The 14352-nt window shown below is 48.3% G+C and overlaps 1 protein-coding gene across 1 annotated transcript; it reads right to left on the bottom strand.

The window, feature by feature from the left end:
* Positions 1-10637: 10637 nt before the first annotated feature.
* Positions 10638-12705, bottom strand: LOC117055221 (myogenesis-regulating glycosidase-like). Its single transcript, XM_033164638.1, has one exon. It carries the CDS (start codon positions 12567-12569, stop codon positions 10683-10685), a length of 1887 nt encoding a protein of 628 aa, XP_033020529.1. The 5' UTR covers positions 12570-12705; the 3' UTR covers positions 10638-10682.
* Between the last annotated feature and the right edge of the window lie 1647 nt (positions 12706-14352).

A 14352-nucleotide genomic window follows, 5' to 3' on the forward strand; every position in this document is an offset into this window, starting at 1 on the left:
AGAAATCTCTATGTGGGACAAGAAGCTACAGTTAGAACTGGATATGGAACAACTGATTGGTTCAAAATTGGGAAAGGAGTACGACAAGGCTGTATATTGTCTCCCTGCTTATTTAACTTATATGCAGAATTCACCATGCGAAAGGCTGGACTGGATGAATCCCAAACCGGAATTAAGATTGCCGGAAAAAATATCAACAACCTCAGATATGCTGATGATACTACCCTGATGGCAGAAAGTGAGGAGGAATTAAAGAACCTTTTAATGAGGGTGAAAGAGGAGAGCGCTAAATATGGTCTGAAGCTCAACATCAAAAAAACTAAGATCATGGCCACTGGTCCCATCACCTCCTGGCAAATAGAAGGGGAAGAAATGGAGGCAGTGAGAGATTTCACTTTCTTGGGTTCCATGATCACTGCAGATGGTGACAGCAGTCACGAAATTAGAAGACGCCTGCTTCTTGGGAGAAAAGCAATGACAAACCTAGACAACATCTTAAAAAGCAAAGACATCACCTTGCCGACAAAGGTCCGTATAGTTAAAGCTATGGTTTTCCCAGTAGTAATGTATGGAAGTGAGAGCTGGACCATAAAGAAGGCTGATCGCCGAAGAATTGATGCTTTTGAATTATGGTGCTGGAGGAGACTCTTGAGAGTCCCATGGACTGCAAGAAGATCAAACCTATCCATTCTCAAAGAAATCAGCCCTGAGTGCTCACTAGAAGGACAGATCCTGAAGTTGAGGCTCCAGTACTTTGGCCACCTCATGAGAAGAGAAGACTCCCTAGAAAAGACCCTGATGTTGGGAAAGATGGAGGGCACAAGGAGAAGGGGACGACAGAGGATGAGATGGTTGGACAGTGTTCTCGAAGCTACTAACATGAGTTTGGCCAAACTGCGGGAGGCAGTGAAGGATAGGCGTGCCTGGCGTACTCTGGTCCATGGGGTCACGAAGAGTCGGACACGACTGAACGACTGAACAACAACAACAATTTTATTGCATATGGAGACTCTACATAGCTCAGCAAGGGACGCGGGTGGCACTGTGGTCTAAACCACTGAGCCTCTTGGGCTTGCCGATCAGAAGGTTGGCGGTTCGAATCCTCGCGATTGGGTGAACTCCCATTGCTCCGTCCCAGCTCCTGCCAACCTAGAAGTTTGAAAGCATGTCAGTGCAAGTAGATAAATAGGTACTGCTGCGGCAGGAAGGTAAATGGTGTTTCCGTGCTCTCTGGTTTCTGTCACGGTATCCTGTTGCGCCAGAAGCGGTTTAGTCATGCTGGCCACAGGACCCAGAAAGCTGCCTGTAGACAAACGCCGGCTCCCTCGGCCTGAAAGCAAGATGAGCGCCGCAATCCCATAGTCGCCTTTGACTGGACTTAACCGTCCAGGGGTCCTTTACCTTTACCTTTTACCATAGCTCAGCAGCAGAGTGGGCACTGAGACCAAGGTTCAAGAGAAAGGAAATGGGCAGCTGTCTTATACCATTGGAAGAAGAAGAAGAAGAGTTTGGATTTAATATCCCGCTTTATCACTACCCGAAGGAGTCTCAAAGCGGCCAACATTCTCCTTTCCCTTCCTCCCCCACAACAAACACTCTGTGTGGTGAGTGGGGCTGAGAGATTTCAAAGAAGTGTGACTAGCCCAAGGTCACCCAGCAGCTGCATGTGGAGGAGCGGGGACGCGAACCCGGTTCCCCAGATTATGAGTCCACCGCTCTTAATCACCACACTGGCTCACTGGACCATCAAGCACTGACTGGCAGTGGCTCTGCAGTTTCAGGCACAGTACATTCCCAGCCCTATCTTGAGAAGGCACAGGGATTGAATCTGGGACCTGTAATCTACCGCTGAGCTGCAGCCCTTTCCTCTAAATCCGGGGCACCTCCAGGCAGGAAACGGTCCTGTCTCAAACGCTGGAGAGCTGCTGAAATCAGTGCAGGCAATGCTGAGCTGGGTGGACCAATGTCCGACTTTGTGCAAAAAGTTGGCTTGGTGCAAAAGCAACGGGTGTGCCTTTCCGGAACCGTCCTCTTAAAAGCCGTATTTATTATTTAGCATCCCCTCAGGATTTCTGCACACACAAAGCCCTTTTGTCATCTGCACCTCATTCATTATAGAAGACCCCCCGAGGGGAACGTTAATCCGGAATGCGAAAACGTGTTCCTTGCTCCCAGATAGCAGCAAAACATATCTTTGCTGCCAGGTTGCTGTAGGAAATAATTTATTTATTTTTAATGCATCACGGGAACGAGCAGCATGCTTTGCATTCGAGCTCAGCTTTTCGTTCCTTGGGTTTCCTTAATTAATGAGGTATGAACTGTAAAGTACTGTGTATACACAAAAGTGCTGTGCAAATCAGAGGTAATAAACAAGGCTAAAAGAACTGGCTTAAAGAGGTCTGTTGCCTGGGGTTACAAACTTAAGCAAAGAGCAATAATGCCTTTTTTATTGGGGTTAAGTAATCTGGACACACAGGCCAAGTTAATTCAGTAACAGCTTCTTATTCTTAACCAAGTTAAGGCTTGCAAACACTCCCCATTACCATCTTATCGATCCAATATCTGCACAGGATTCCTAGGAATTAATGCTGTCGAATTCACAGGGGTTTGCTACCAATGAATACCCGCCATCTTATATATACTTATTTGGGTATGAGTGCCATTGAACCCAGTGGGTCTACTTAACGGTAAAGGGACCCTTGACCATCAGGTCCAGTTGTGTCCGACTCTGGGGTTGCGGCGCTCGTCTCGCTCTATAGGCCTAGGGAGCCGGCGTTTGTCCGCAGACAGCTTCCGGGTCATGTGGCCAGCATGACAAAGCTGCTTCTGGCGAACCAGAGCAGCGCACGGAAACACCGTTTACCTTCCCGCTGGAGTGGTCTACTTGCACTTTGACGTGCTTTCGAACTGCTAGGTGGGCAGGAGCTGGGACCAAGCAACGGGAGCTCCCCCCGTCTAAGGGATTCGAACCGCCGACCTTCTGATTAGCAAGCCCTAGGCTTTGTGGTTCCAAGTAAAAAATGCCAAGGATCAGGCTGCGTGGCTGCAAAATACAATTTAAGACTGAAACAATTTGCGGAGGGTGGCTTAACAGTTAACACCACACTCTCTCTCAGAAGCATCAGTTTCCCCTTTTTAAAAAAAACACCACAGTCTTCAATATCCAGCCTGGGGGTGAGTTCTGTATAGCTCAGAAGTCTGCACATGGCATTGTGAGCATTAGTTTGCCCCCAATAAAGCTATTGATTTTACAGATCCTATGTATTTCTGTGCTGCTTTTATGGTATTAAATGCAATGGCCCCATATCCCTGAGGATGTAGGGTGTTCTAGAAAAAATAGATCTTAAAATATTCTGTTCAAGTAGACCGGCACGGTTACCAGTTATTTTATATTAAAATATTGTTATTTTTATAGAGCAAATAAAAGGTTAGGCAAGTAAAAGGTTGTCGTTTCACTCGCTCTCTTTTCTCATGCAGCTAGGTAAAGGTAAAGGGACCCCTGACCATTGGGTCCAGTCGCAGACGACTCTGGGGTTGCGGTGCTCATCTCGCTTTACTGGCCAAGGGAGCCGGCGTACAGCTTCCGGTTCATGTGGCCAGCATGACTAAGCCGCTTCTGGAGAACCAGAGCAGCGCACGGAAACACCGTTTACCTTCCCGCTGGAGTGGTACCTATTTATCTACTTGCACTTTGACATGCTTTGATCGGCAAGCCCAAGAGGCTCCGTGGTTTAACCCACAGCGCCACCCGCGTCCCTTCTCTCATGCAGCTACCAGCAAGCTAATCATTTGCTTCTGTGTACTCACAAAAAATAACAGTTCTGTATTTATCAAGTTAGCAAAGGAATTGCACAATTAATGTTGCATCTATTCTGGTCCTTAAATATAATAAATTACCCAAGCACCCTCCCTACTGCTACCCCCCCCCCCGGCCAAATCACTGGGGGTTATTTTGGGCTAGAGAAGAGAAGCAGACCAAGGAGAAAATGTTGCAGGAATAGGTGATTTCAACTCTTCTCACAATGAGACAGCATTTCAAGATGTGATAGCAGACCCCTTAACTGCCCCTGTTTATTCAGGACATCCCATTTGGGGGGGTGTTCATGGCCCTGAAAGATGCGTATTTTGGGGGGGTCGTGCTCTCGTGGGGGGGTCACATGATTCGCACAGGATTGTGGCCCCCGCCAAAGATATGCATCCTCATTTGCCTCTGGGACATGTTAGAGGATATGTGGGAGATGACTGGACCCAAGTGGACCCTCATCTTAATCCTGAATAATTCCGAGGCTCTGCTGCAAACGTTGCTATATTAGTCAGAAATGATGACTAAGGACTCAGCTATACAGCTGCAAATAAAACGTTTTAAATGTAAAATGCAATGTAGAAATGTGACACAAGATGGCAACAGTGAGCTATGCAAAATTCAATTGCTTTTTCAAAACTTAAAAATTTTTTCACAGCGTTTCTTATATGTGTGCAGATTCCACCTAAGTGTTGTCAAACACATACACACACACACCCCAACACCAACGAACCAATATATCACCTCTCCTCCAAGCAGCTAACAGTGGTTCCCCACCCCCAATTTTATCCTCCCAACAACCCTGTGAGGTAGGTTGGTCTCTCTGCCACTTTGACCATTACACCACACTTAAAACATATAGAGCTTATGGTACAATAGCAAGGCACTACATTTTCAAAAACGGGGAGCAGCTATTGCTATTTGCTATGCCCCTCACAGAGCTACAATTCCCAAGCAGTCCTTCCTCCTCAAGAACTCTGGGAACTGTAGCTCTCTGAGGAGAATGGGAGTTTCCTAGCAAATCTCAGCCCTCTGAATAAACTACACCTCCCAGCATGCTTTGGGGGGTGGTCATGCACTTTTAATGTGTATTGAATAAGCTTTAAATGGATCTGAAGGCCCCAAGTTGTGAAGGTGGCTTTAAGAATTGCCTATATATCTGCATCCAGCCCGACTGCAAAGCTCCCCCTTCATGTCAGTGGGGCTTACGCAATAAGCTGGCAACAAGGGGGCTGGGCCTTCAGTTGACATTTACGTCAATCACCTTCCTGCCGCTTGCAGCCTGGGAATGGAGCAGACAGGCTTCCAGATGGGGGAACCAGGACGACCAACATGGTGCGAATGTCTTGTTGTGCTTCCAATCCGCTCTTCAAACTAGAAATAGACTTCGCTGTTCTTCCCACACACACCCCACACACTTCTCACCCTCCGAGACGAAGAATGAAGCTTCTCAGAGCCAGCGGGAAGATGCCAGAAAGAACACTCTGTCTTCAGTTTTGTTTTGTTTTTTAAACCCACCACTTTTTTAAAATGATGTGTTTGCATCGACTTCTTACTCTCTGTCTCTAGGACACAGAAAAAGGAAGAATTCTCCTCATTATGAGATCGAGAAAGTGGAGGTTCCCACCTGTCTGGAATTTCCATCACCTACACAGTTGGTCCGATACATTTTCATGTATTTATATATACAAAATATTTATATACCTCTATTTCGTTAAAAAACAAAACAAAAGCATTTTACTGCAGTTATAAGAAAAGGACAATGGCCCATCTAATCCAGCGTCCTGTTCTCACAGTGGCTGAGGGAAACCAGCAAACAGGATTCAACCGCAACAGGCCAACAGCCCCTCTCCCCTCCTGTGGTTTTCAGAAACTGGGATTCAGAAGCATGGTTGCCTTTGTTCATGGAGGCAGAGCAGAGTCTGTAATAAACCCAGATGCCAACTTCGCTGCCACATACACCCAGACAACACCATCACTGGCCCCAACTGTTGTAACGTGGGGATCATGACTCAGCAAGTGATTTAAGCTCTGACAGAGCAGGCAGGAGACAGCTTCTTCATGTAACACTCTTTATTCAGACAAACAAGGCTGGGCAACTGAGGAGAGGGATGCTACATTTATAGGGACAGTAGAGGATACATTTTGGAGGGAACAATCTCAAGCAAACACAAAGCTGCCTTTTGGTGGGAACCAATAAGACTGAGGATCCAAATGCAGCAACTTGAATGAACCAATCGTAGCTGTTCCTTCTGGAACAGGAAGGCAGTTACTTTCCCCTAATGTGAATACAGACAATAGTAATCAGATATGATAACCCTTGAATCAATACACAACACCAACAACATCAAACATACCATCTCAGGACTATTTAATTGCTCATCTTCTAACATTGTATATGCCATCAAATGCCAACAGTGCCTTCAGCTCTCTATATTGGACAAATAAGCCAAACCCTACACCAAAGGATAAAGTAAAGTAAAGGGACCCCTGACCATTAGGTCCAGTCGTGTCCGACTCTGGGGTTGCGGCGCTCATCTCGCTTTACTGGCCAAGGGAGCCGGCGTACAGCTTCCGGGTCACGTGGCCAGCATGACTAAGCCGCTTCTGGTGAACCAGAGCAGCGCACGGAAACGCCGTTTACCTTCCCGCCGGAGCGGTACCTATTTATCTACTTGCACTTTGACATGCTTTCGAACAGCTAGGTGGGCAGGAGCTGGGACAGAGCAACGGGAGCTCACCCCGTCACGGGGGTTCGAACCGCCGACCTTCTGATCAGCAAGCCCTAGGCTCTGTGGTTTAACCCACATCGCAACCCACGTCCCCACGCCAAAGGATAAATGGACATAAATCTGACATCAGGAATCACAAGACAGAGAAACCAGTAGGAGAACACTTCAATCTCCCAGGACATTCTATACAAGATCTCAAAGTAGCTGTCATATTACCAAAGAATTTCAGAAACAGACTGGTAAGAGAAGTTGCTGAATTGCAACTTACTGTATTACCAAACTTAGCCAACCTAGCAGTTCGAAAGCACGTCAAAGTGCAAGTAGATAAATAGGTACCACTCTGGCGGGAAGGTAAACGGCATTTCCGTGCGCTGCTCTGGTTCGCCAGAAGTGGCTTAGTCATGCTGGCCACATGACCCAGAAGCTGTACGCCAGCTCCCTCGGCCAGTAACGCAAGATGAGCGCCGCAACCCCAGTGTCGTCTGCGACTGGACCTAATGGTCAGGGGTCCCTTTGCCAAACTTAAAACCATGGAGAGACCTGGTCTGAATAGAGACATTGGATTCTTATCTCATTATACACAATACAGCTATTTTTAGCCATCTCACCCCTTGCTTTTCCTGTAAGACCAATTGCAGTCATTAACAGTCGTCAACAGGTTTACCACACCTATCAGCCAATCACCCATTCCCACCACCCTTCTGAGTAATACCCCCTCCCCACCCTCTCACTACATATAAGGGTCTGGTGACTTCTGTTTCAGTATCTGAAGAAGTATGCATGCACACAAAAGCTCATACCAAGAACAAACTTACTTGGTCTCTAAGGTGCTACTCACGCGGACGTGGGTGGCGCTGTGGCTTAAACCACAGAGCCTAGGGCTTGCCAATCAAAACGTCGGTAGTTCGAATCCCCACGACGGGGTGAGCTCCTGTTGCTCAGTCCCTGCTCCTGCCAACCTAGCAGTTTGAAAGCACGTCAAAGTGCAAGTAGATAAATAGGTACCGCTCCGGCGGGAAGGTAAACGTCGTTTCCGTGCACTGCTCTGGTTCGCCAGAAGCGGCTTAGTCATGCTGGCCACATGACCCGGAAGCTGTACGCTGGCTCCTTCGGCCAATAAAGCGAGGTGAGAGCTGCAACCCCAGAGTCGGACACGACTGGACCTAATGGTCAGGGGTCCCTTTACCTTTAAGGTGCTACTGGACATTCATTCATTCATTCATTCATTCATTCATTCATATTCCATCCTGGCTGGTAGCCATCAATAGCCCTCTCCTGCATGAATTTGTCGAACTTGTAACCTGAATTTGTTGTACATAAAACTATGCAATGAAATCTCTCTGCCGTTAGTTAGTTACTTTATTATTGTATCTTGATACATTCCCTGATAACAGAAACATAGGCAGCTACTGCACAGCAGGCCAGACTGGTTTGGTTTGGTTGTTACATACAGGAAAGCAAGAAACCTCTTTCTCTGGCCCTGCCCTCTGTACTGTTTGCAATAGCATTCCCTTCAAGCCACGTCTGTCAGCATGCCACTCATGCAGCGACCTTGTATTTGCGTTGGCCTTTTTTTCTTTCTTTCTAGCAGATACACCTCTATTTGTCCAACCCTTGGAACATTAAATACAGGCCCTGACACAGACTGTAGCTTTTGGAAAACACCAGCGTTGCTCAGTTCAAAGGAGAAAGCTTCAAGACCTCATTGAGAATGTTAAGTCGTGGGTGCAGTGTCTCTATGATTTCACCTCTTCGTGTAATCAGCTCTGGACAGTGATTCAGCATGCTAGCAAGGATATGCTAGGAGTCAAGTCTAACAAGAACAATCTCCTTTATTGCAGTACAGGGGCGTTCTTAGCCCCTTGGCTGCTGGGGGCGGGAAGCCAAGAGACACCCCTGGGGGGCGGGGCGGGCGGGCGTCATGACGTCATGACGCATGCGATGCCCCGCCCCCGGGGGTGCCGGGCGGCGGAATCAGGAGTCTTTGCGTGCTGCAAAGACTCCTGAAGAAGCCTCCGCCCGGCGGCAGCACCCCTTCTTGCCGCGGCTGCTTCCGCAGGCACGAGCAGCCGCGGCAAGAAGGAGTTATGCCGCCGGGCGGAGGCGTCTTCAGGAGTCTTTGCAGCGCGCAAAGACTCCTGAATCTGCCGCCCGGGCTCCCTTGGCGCAGCGCAAGTCAGGGCAGGGAGAGGGACGGGCCACCTCGCTGGCCCGCCCCTTGCTTCCATGCCGAGCTGCGCCGCTGCAAGGGGGGGCTATTTTCGGCGCTGCTGGGGCGGAGCCGCAGGGGCGGCCAGCGAGGGGGGGTGACACCCCTCCTCGCTGGCCGCCCCTGCAGCTCCCCCCCCCCGCAGTGCCGAAAATAACCTAATTTTTTTAAAAAAAAAATCCCAGTGGGCGGGGCTGGCCCCCCATGTGTCACCCCAACAGGGGTGCTGCCCGGGGGCCCCCCGCCCCCTCCGCCCCCCCTGCGACGCCCCTGTTGCAGTAGGAACTCGACTGACTGGAGGGAAAGGGTGAGCTCATTTTATACTCTCAGGAACAGGAGTTGGGGAAAGGATACATTTAGATTTTGGCGGGACCCAATCAGAGTCAGGATCCAAATTGTGCCAACAAGTTAACCAATAGCACCCGTTTGAATCACCCTGGAGCGGGAAAGGTAGTTACAGAACTAGCAGTGAAACTCCTGTATGCGTATTAAACCAATACATAACAGAGAACATTTTGCAGTTGGCCAGGCAGGGTTTGCCGGTGTCTCAGCACCCAAAGGACACTTAAGGCAAGGATGGAGAATTGCAGAGTCCTTGTCGAACTCAAACCAATCAGCCCCTGCCAGCATGCCCAATGGTCAGGTGGGGTGACAGGAGTCATAATCCAACAACACTTAGAGGGCTGCAGGTTCACCAAACACGTCTTAACGCCTTCTTTCTTCTTGCCAAGGGACAGGCATTGCCAAGCCCCATCCCTTCCTGCTTCTTGTGCCTGCTATCCGACCCAAGACTTAACCACAACCATCGCTCGGCTCCACCTCAGCCCTTGCTAGATTCTTCTGGATTCTGCAGAGCACTCTTTCTCTTGTCCTTAAAGACCCACATTGGCTCCCAGTACGTTTCTGAGCACAAGTCAAAGTGTTGGTGCTGCCCTTTAAAGCCCTAAACGGCCTCGGCCCAGTATACCTGAAGGAGCGCCTCCACCCCCGTCATTCAACCTAGACATTGAGGTCCAGCTCCAAGGGCCTTCTGGTGGTTCCCTCCCTGCGAGATGTGAGGTTACAGGGAAGCAGGCAGAGTGGCTGGGGGAACCCAGCCGGATGGGCGGGGTATAAATAAAGTATTATTATTATTATTATTATCATCATCATCATCATCATCATCATCAACAACAACAACATCATCCACCGGGCTTGGTGGGGAGCGTGGAGGAAAGGCAAGTCAACTGGAGGAAAGGCAATTCAGATTTTCCCTGGATTGACATTTGTTCTGATCTATCACTAAAGAGTGGGAAAGGGGAAAGCCGTATGGCACAAAAGGGAACGAGCCCTCGGTTCCATCTAGTGGTGCTAATTATTGTGCAAAAGTGCATGCTTAATTTATTCTGAAAGACCAAAACTCCACAATGCATAATTTGGATAATTTTTGGCGTAGGAAACCCCTGTTTTTGCAGCTCATGACAGAAATTGCTTTGACTAGCGAGAAGCGGCCAACTCACAGACCTTTCTTTGCAATGCCCGTATCTATTTTCCATGATGCTGTCACTGCATGGTCCTCTGCGGGGAATCAATCCAAAGGACCCCCGTTGCAGTGTGTGCGCGCACATCTGTGTGTAGAATTCGACCGTGATATCGAAAGCCTCTCCATACTCACAAAACGTCAATGAATTAACCTGGTCCTGAGTTTCGCCTTCTGCAACATGGGAGATAACGTCCCTTCCCCGTCATGGAAGAGTGAGATAAAAAGATTGCGAGCTGCACAGATTCAGCAGAACTAAAAGCCAGATTTGGTCTGTAATGAGAATATATTAGCATTTTTTTTAAAAAAAGATCTCTGTAAAGAAAGAGCTGCTCTTTTAAGATAAACTGATTAAGTCAAAGTCACCTTGAAGGCTAGAGACGAGGTTCCTCCAAGGCCTTTCCCTGGCCCCAAGGCAGCTTAAGAATTCAAAACAAAATAAGGCACTTCATCCAAAGGGACAGAGTAGTCCTTAAGAAGAACGGGCGTTTTTTCAAAGAGCTCCCCTTTGTAGCTGCGCCATTTGCCAGCTGGGATGTAAATGTCTCGCTCTTGCTTGCCCATCTCCAAGACGGGAGCCACCATCAAAGTGTCCCCAATGAGGAACTGGGAATCGATCTTGTGTGCAGCCTCATCGTGGGGAGAAATCCACCAGATGGGCCGGATGATGGGGTCCCCAGTGTCGGTGATCTCCCCGGCCAGCTCCAGCAAGAGGGGGGCAACCAAAGACTCGTGGAGCCTGGTGAACTTCAGGGCGATGTCTATGACCTCTTTGTCGTAAAGCCACGGTGGGATGGAGAACTGCATGGAAGGCATGAAGGCCGACAGCTCCAGCCATCGGATGTAGAGCTCCCGATCTGGGATGTCGACAGCACCTTCCGTTTTGTTAGGGAGAAAATTCCCACCAATCATATCGGGCAGCACAAAAGGGTATCCCAAGAGGCCAATGGTCAGCACCGTAGGTATCAAGGACTTCAGTCCAAGTTCATACCCGCAAATTGAGTCCCGGTCAATGATACGGACAAAACAAGAGATGTGCTGGGATCGGTAGCCGACTCGGACTTCTGCAAGCTCGTGAAATGGAATGGCCATTTCTGCATAATGCCGGGACCAAATGCTGGGATCTGCCAAGGTACGGAAAGTTTGGAATTGTTTGGGAAGGTAGCACGTCTCACCGGCATCAAACTTGAAGGACGAGATGCCGTACTTAGTGCGGAGTTGCCTCAGGTGTCTCTGGAACCATTTTCTAGCCGAAGGGTTGGTGAAATCCAGTATGGCGCCCACACCGTTCCACCACACAACCATGGCAGGGAGTGTCCCTTGTGGTTCCGTGACAAAAAGCTTCTTCTCTATTCCCACCTCAAAGTTTGGGGAACTTTTATGTACAAAAGGGTGTATCCAGATGGTGACGTTGAAGCCGTCTTTCTTAAGCTCTTCAAACATATCTGTCACTCGGGGGAACTTTGAAGGGTCAAAGTCAAAGTCACCATAATTCTGCGTGTACATGTCATCAATTTCGACGTGGCTGTATTTGAAACCGTGCTTTTTAATCATCTGTGCAAATCCCAGAACTTTCTCTTGGTTAATCTCCTTCTTGTACATGGCCCATGTTGACCAGATTGGAAACTGGAACATCCTTTCTGAGGGCACCTTCAAAGGTTTCCTGAAATGGACCTGGGCCATGTACCGGTGGACAGAGGTAATGTCTGAACCTATGCAGACATGGTAACTCAACTGTGGGAAGGGCTCGTTCAACGGCTCATATGGAGAATCTTTATACCTGGCCTGGAAGACGAGGGACCTTTCCGAAGCGTTGAACCCAAGGTGGAAGGGCACAGAGTCACTTATCTTGATGGCAGCTGCTTTGGAGGACAACCAATACCTCTCCAAGATGCCCCCAAAGCTGTTCCTGAAAGAATAGACATCACTAGTCACAAATGGCGCAGGTTCTTGGCTTCCAGGTAGCCTGATTGGCCATTGCTGTTTGCTCATCTCGTAGCCTCCATACCAGTGGCTGTCCCCCCAGAACATTTTGTGTTCCACCGCAGAGTCTGCCTCAAACTCTTCCCAGCGGATGATGTAGCACGTCACCGCCTCGTTGGGTTTGACAGTCTGGATGACGAAACTGTACATCCCACTTTCTGTACCTGTACAGCTTAAAACTCCCCCTCCCTTAGAACAAGTCTCCAGGTCAAGGACGCCTGATTGGAAGGCCATCCTGAAGACCTCTTCTCCATCCCGGTTTTCAATGGTGAAGCCTTCCTGCCACAGGTCCACCTGCTTCACCTTTAACCTCCCTGCCTTCATAGGAGGAACTGTGTAGCAATGCCAGCCCACGGCCACAGCTATGATGAGTCCTGTTGCCAGTAGCGCAGCTCTTCCAAGATAACTCTGCCGGGATGTCTGAGACTCCAGAGAGGAATGAAGAACTGGTTTTGTCTCGGAGCCATTTTCCTTCTGACACTTCACTCCTTTTCCTTGGCGACAGAACAGCTGAGCTTCCATAATATCACAGATTGAATAGCTGCGACCAGTGGTTGCTCGGCGCGGCCCTTGCAGTGGCAAATGTTTTTTCTCAGCTTTATAAAGACTGTGTTTAAAAACAGCTCTGCCCTCTCTCTCTCTCTCTCTCTCTCTCTCTCTCTCTCTCTCAGATCACTACTCTTCAGTGCCAGAACACATCTCAGCCAAGCTAATAAACGAGCCTAATAAATTAATCCTGGTGACCGGGAGCAACACTTCTCTGCCGCTGCTGCAACCCCTGCTGGAGCCAGCATCCTGCTGCTTTTCTCGACTCTCGATGAGGCGATCAGCTGACCAAGGAAGGTTATTACGCAAGGATATCTCCCTGGGCAGTGAGAGATGGCACAACTCCCTGCGAAGCCTCGGCCAGGTTTTTCAGCCAGAGGGAGCAAAGAAATTGCTTCGGAATGAGAGGCCCCAGGAGTAGGAAACCAGGCGATGCGAAGACATACAACTGTGTGCAAAAGCCACAAGAGCAGGCTGATGTTCTCTCCGAAGGCAGGGGAGTCCTCTGGCGGCCGCATCTCATACCTTGCTAGCTGCCCTTGAGATGTCTTAGCTTTGCCACTCACTGCACTGGCAATAATTTTCTCTGCGGCAGTTCAACTTCATGAATGACTCTGAAGATTTGGAGTGATGTGATAGCCCTTTCTTTTCTCTTGGATTGGGTTTCTTGTGTGATCTTTGATGGCTCTCTAGCTGTATTACTAGATGTATGACTTAACACACTAAAAAGTTATATTTGTGATAAATGAAGATATGTCCAAGGAGCTAACAGAGAGAAGAGCTGGTATGAGAGCCAGGTCAGAGTGGATCTTCTCAGGGTGGGAGACTGAGGAAGCCTGGTGTAGTGGTTAAGAGCGGTGGACTCGTAATCTGGGGAACCGGGTTCGCGTCTCCGCTCCTCCACATGCAGCTGCTGGGTGACCTTGGGCTAGTCACACTTCTTGGAAGTCTCTCAGCCCACTCACCTCACAGAGTGTTTGTTGTGGGGGAAGGAAGAAGGGAAAGGAGAATGTTAACTCCTTCAGGTAGTGATAAAGTGGGATATCAAATCCAAACTCCTCCTCTTCTTCTTCTTCTTCTTCTTCTCCCCCCAGGTGGGAGGTGGGAAGATTCAACTCATACAGAGACGATTAAGAGAAAATGCTGACTGAGTGCGACATAGATATATTTATAATTTTGTGTTTTATGAGGATCATATGAGGATTGTTATATGGAAAGCCTAGCCAGATGGGTGGGGTAGTAGTAGTAGTAGTAGTAGTAGTAGTAATAGTAATTATTATTATTATTATTATTATTATTATTAATGTATTTTCTTTTCTTTTTCTCTTTTTTCTTCTTTCTGATTTTTCAAAAAATTCTCTTTATTTTAGTTTCAATTTTATGATATATTAGGTTGAAAACCTTTAACAAAATTGCTTAAAAGATCCTTGGAGGTTTTTAATCAGAGGTTGGATGGCCATCGGCTTCATGCATGCTTTAGTTGAGATTCCTGCATTGCAGGGGGTTGGACTAGATGACCCTTGGAACCCCTTCCAACTAATCCAGTCTATTATTCTATGAT

Source organism: Lacerta agilis, chromosome 11 (assembly GCF_009819535.1).
Source record: "Lacerta agilis isolate rLacAgi1 chromosome 11, rLacAgi1.pri, whole genome shotgun sequence".
Lineage (NCBI taxonomy): Eukaryota > Metazoa > Chordata > Lepidosauria > Squamata > Lacertidae > Lacerta > Lacerta agilis.

What these genes read in the sequence shown, in the direction of transcription:
- LOC117055221 (XM_033164638.1), bottom strand. Translation starts at nt 12,569, where the DNA reads ATGAAGGCAGGGAGGTTAAAGGTGAAGCAGGTGGACCTGTGGCAGGAA.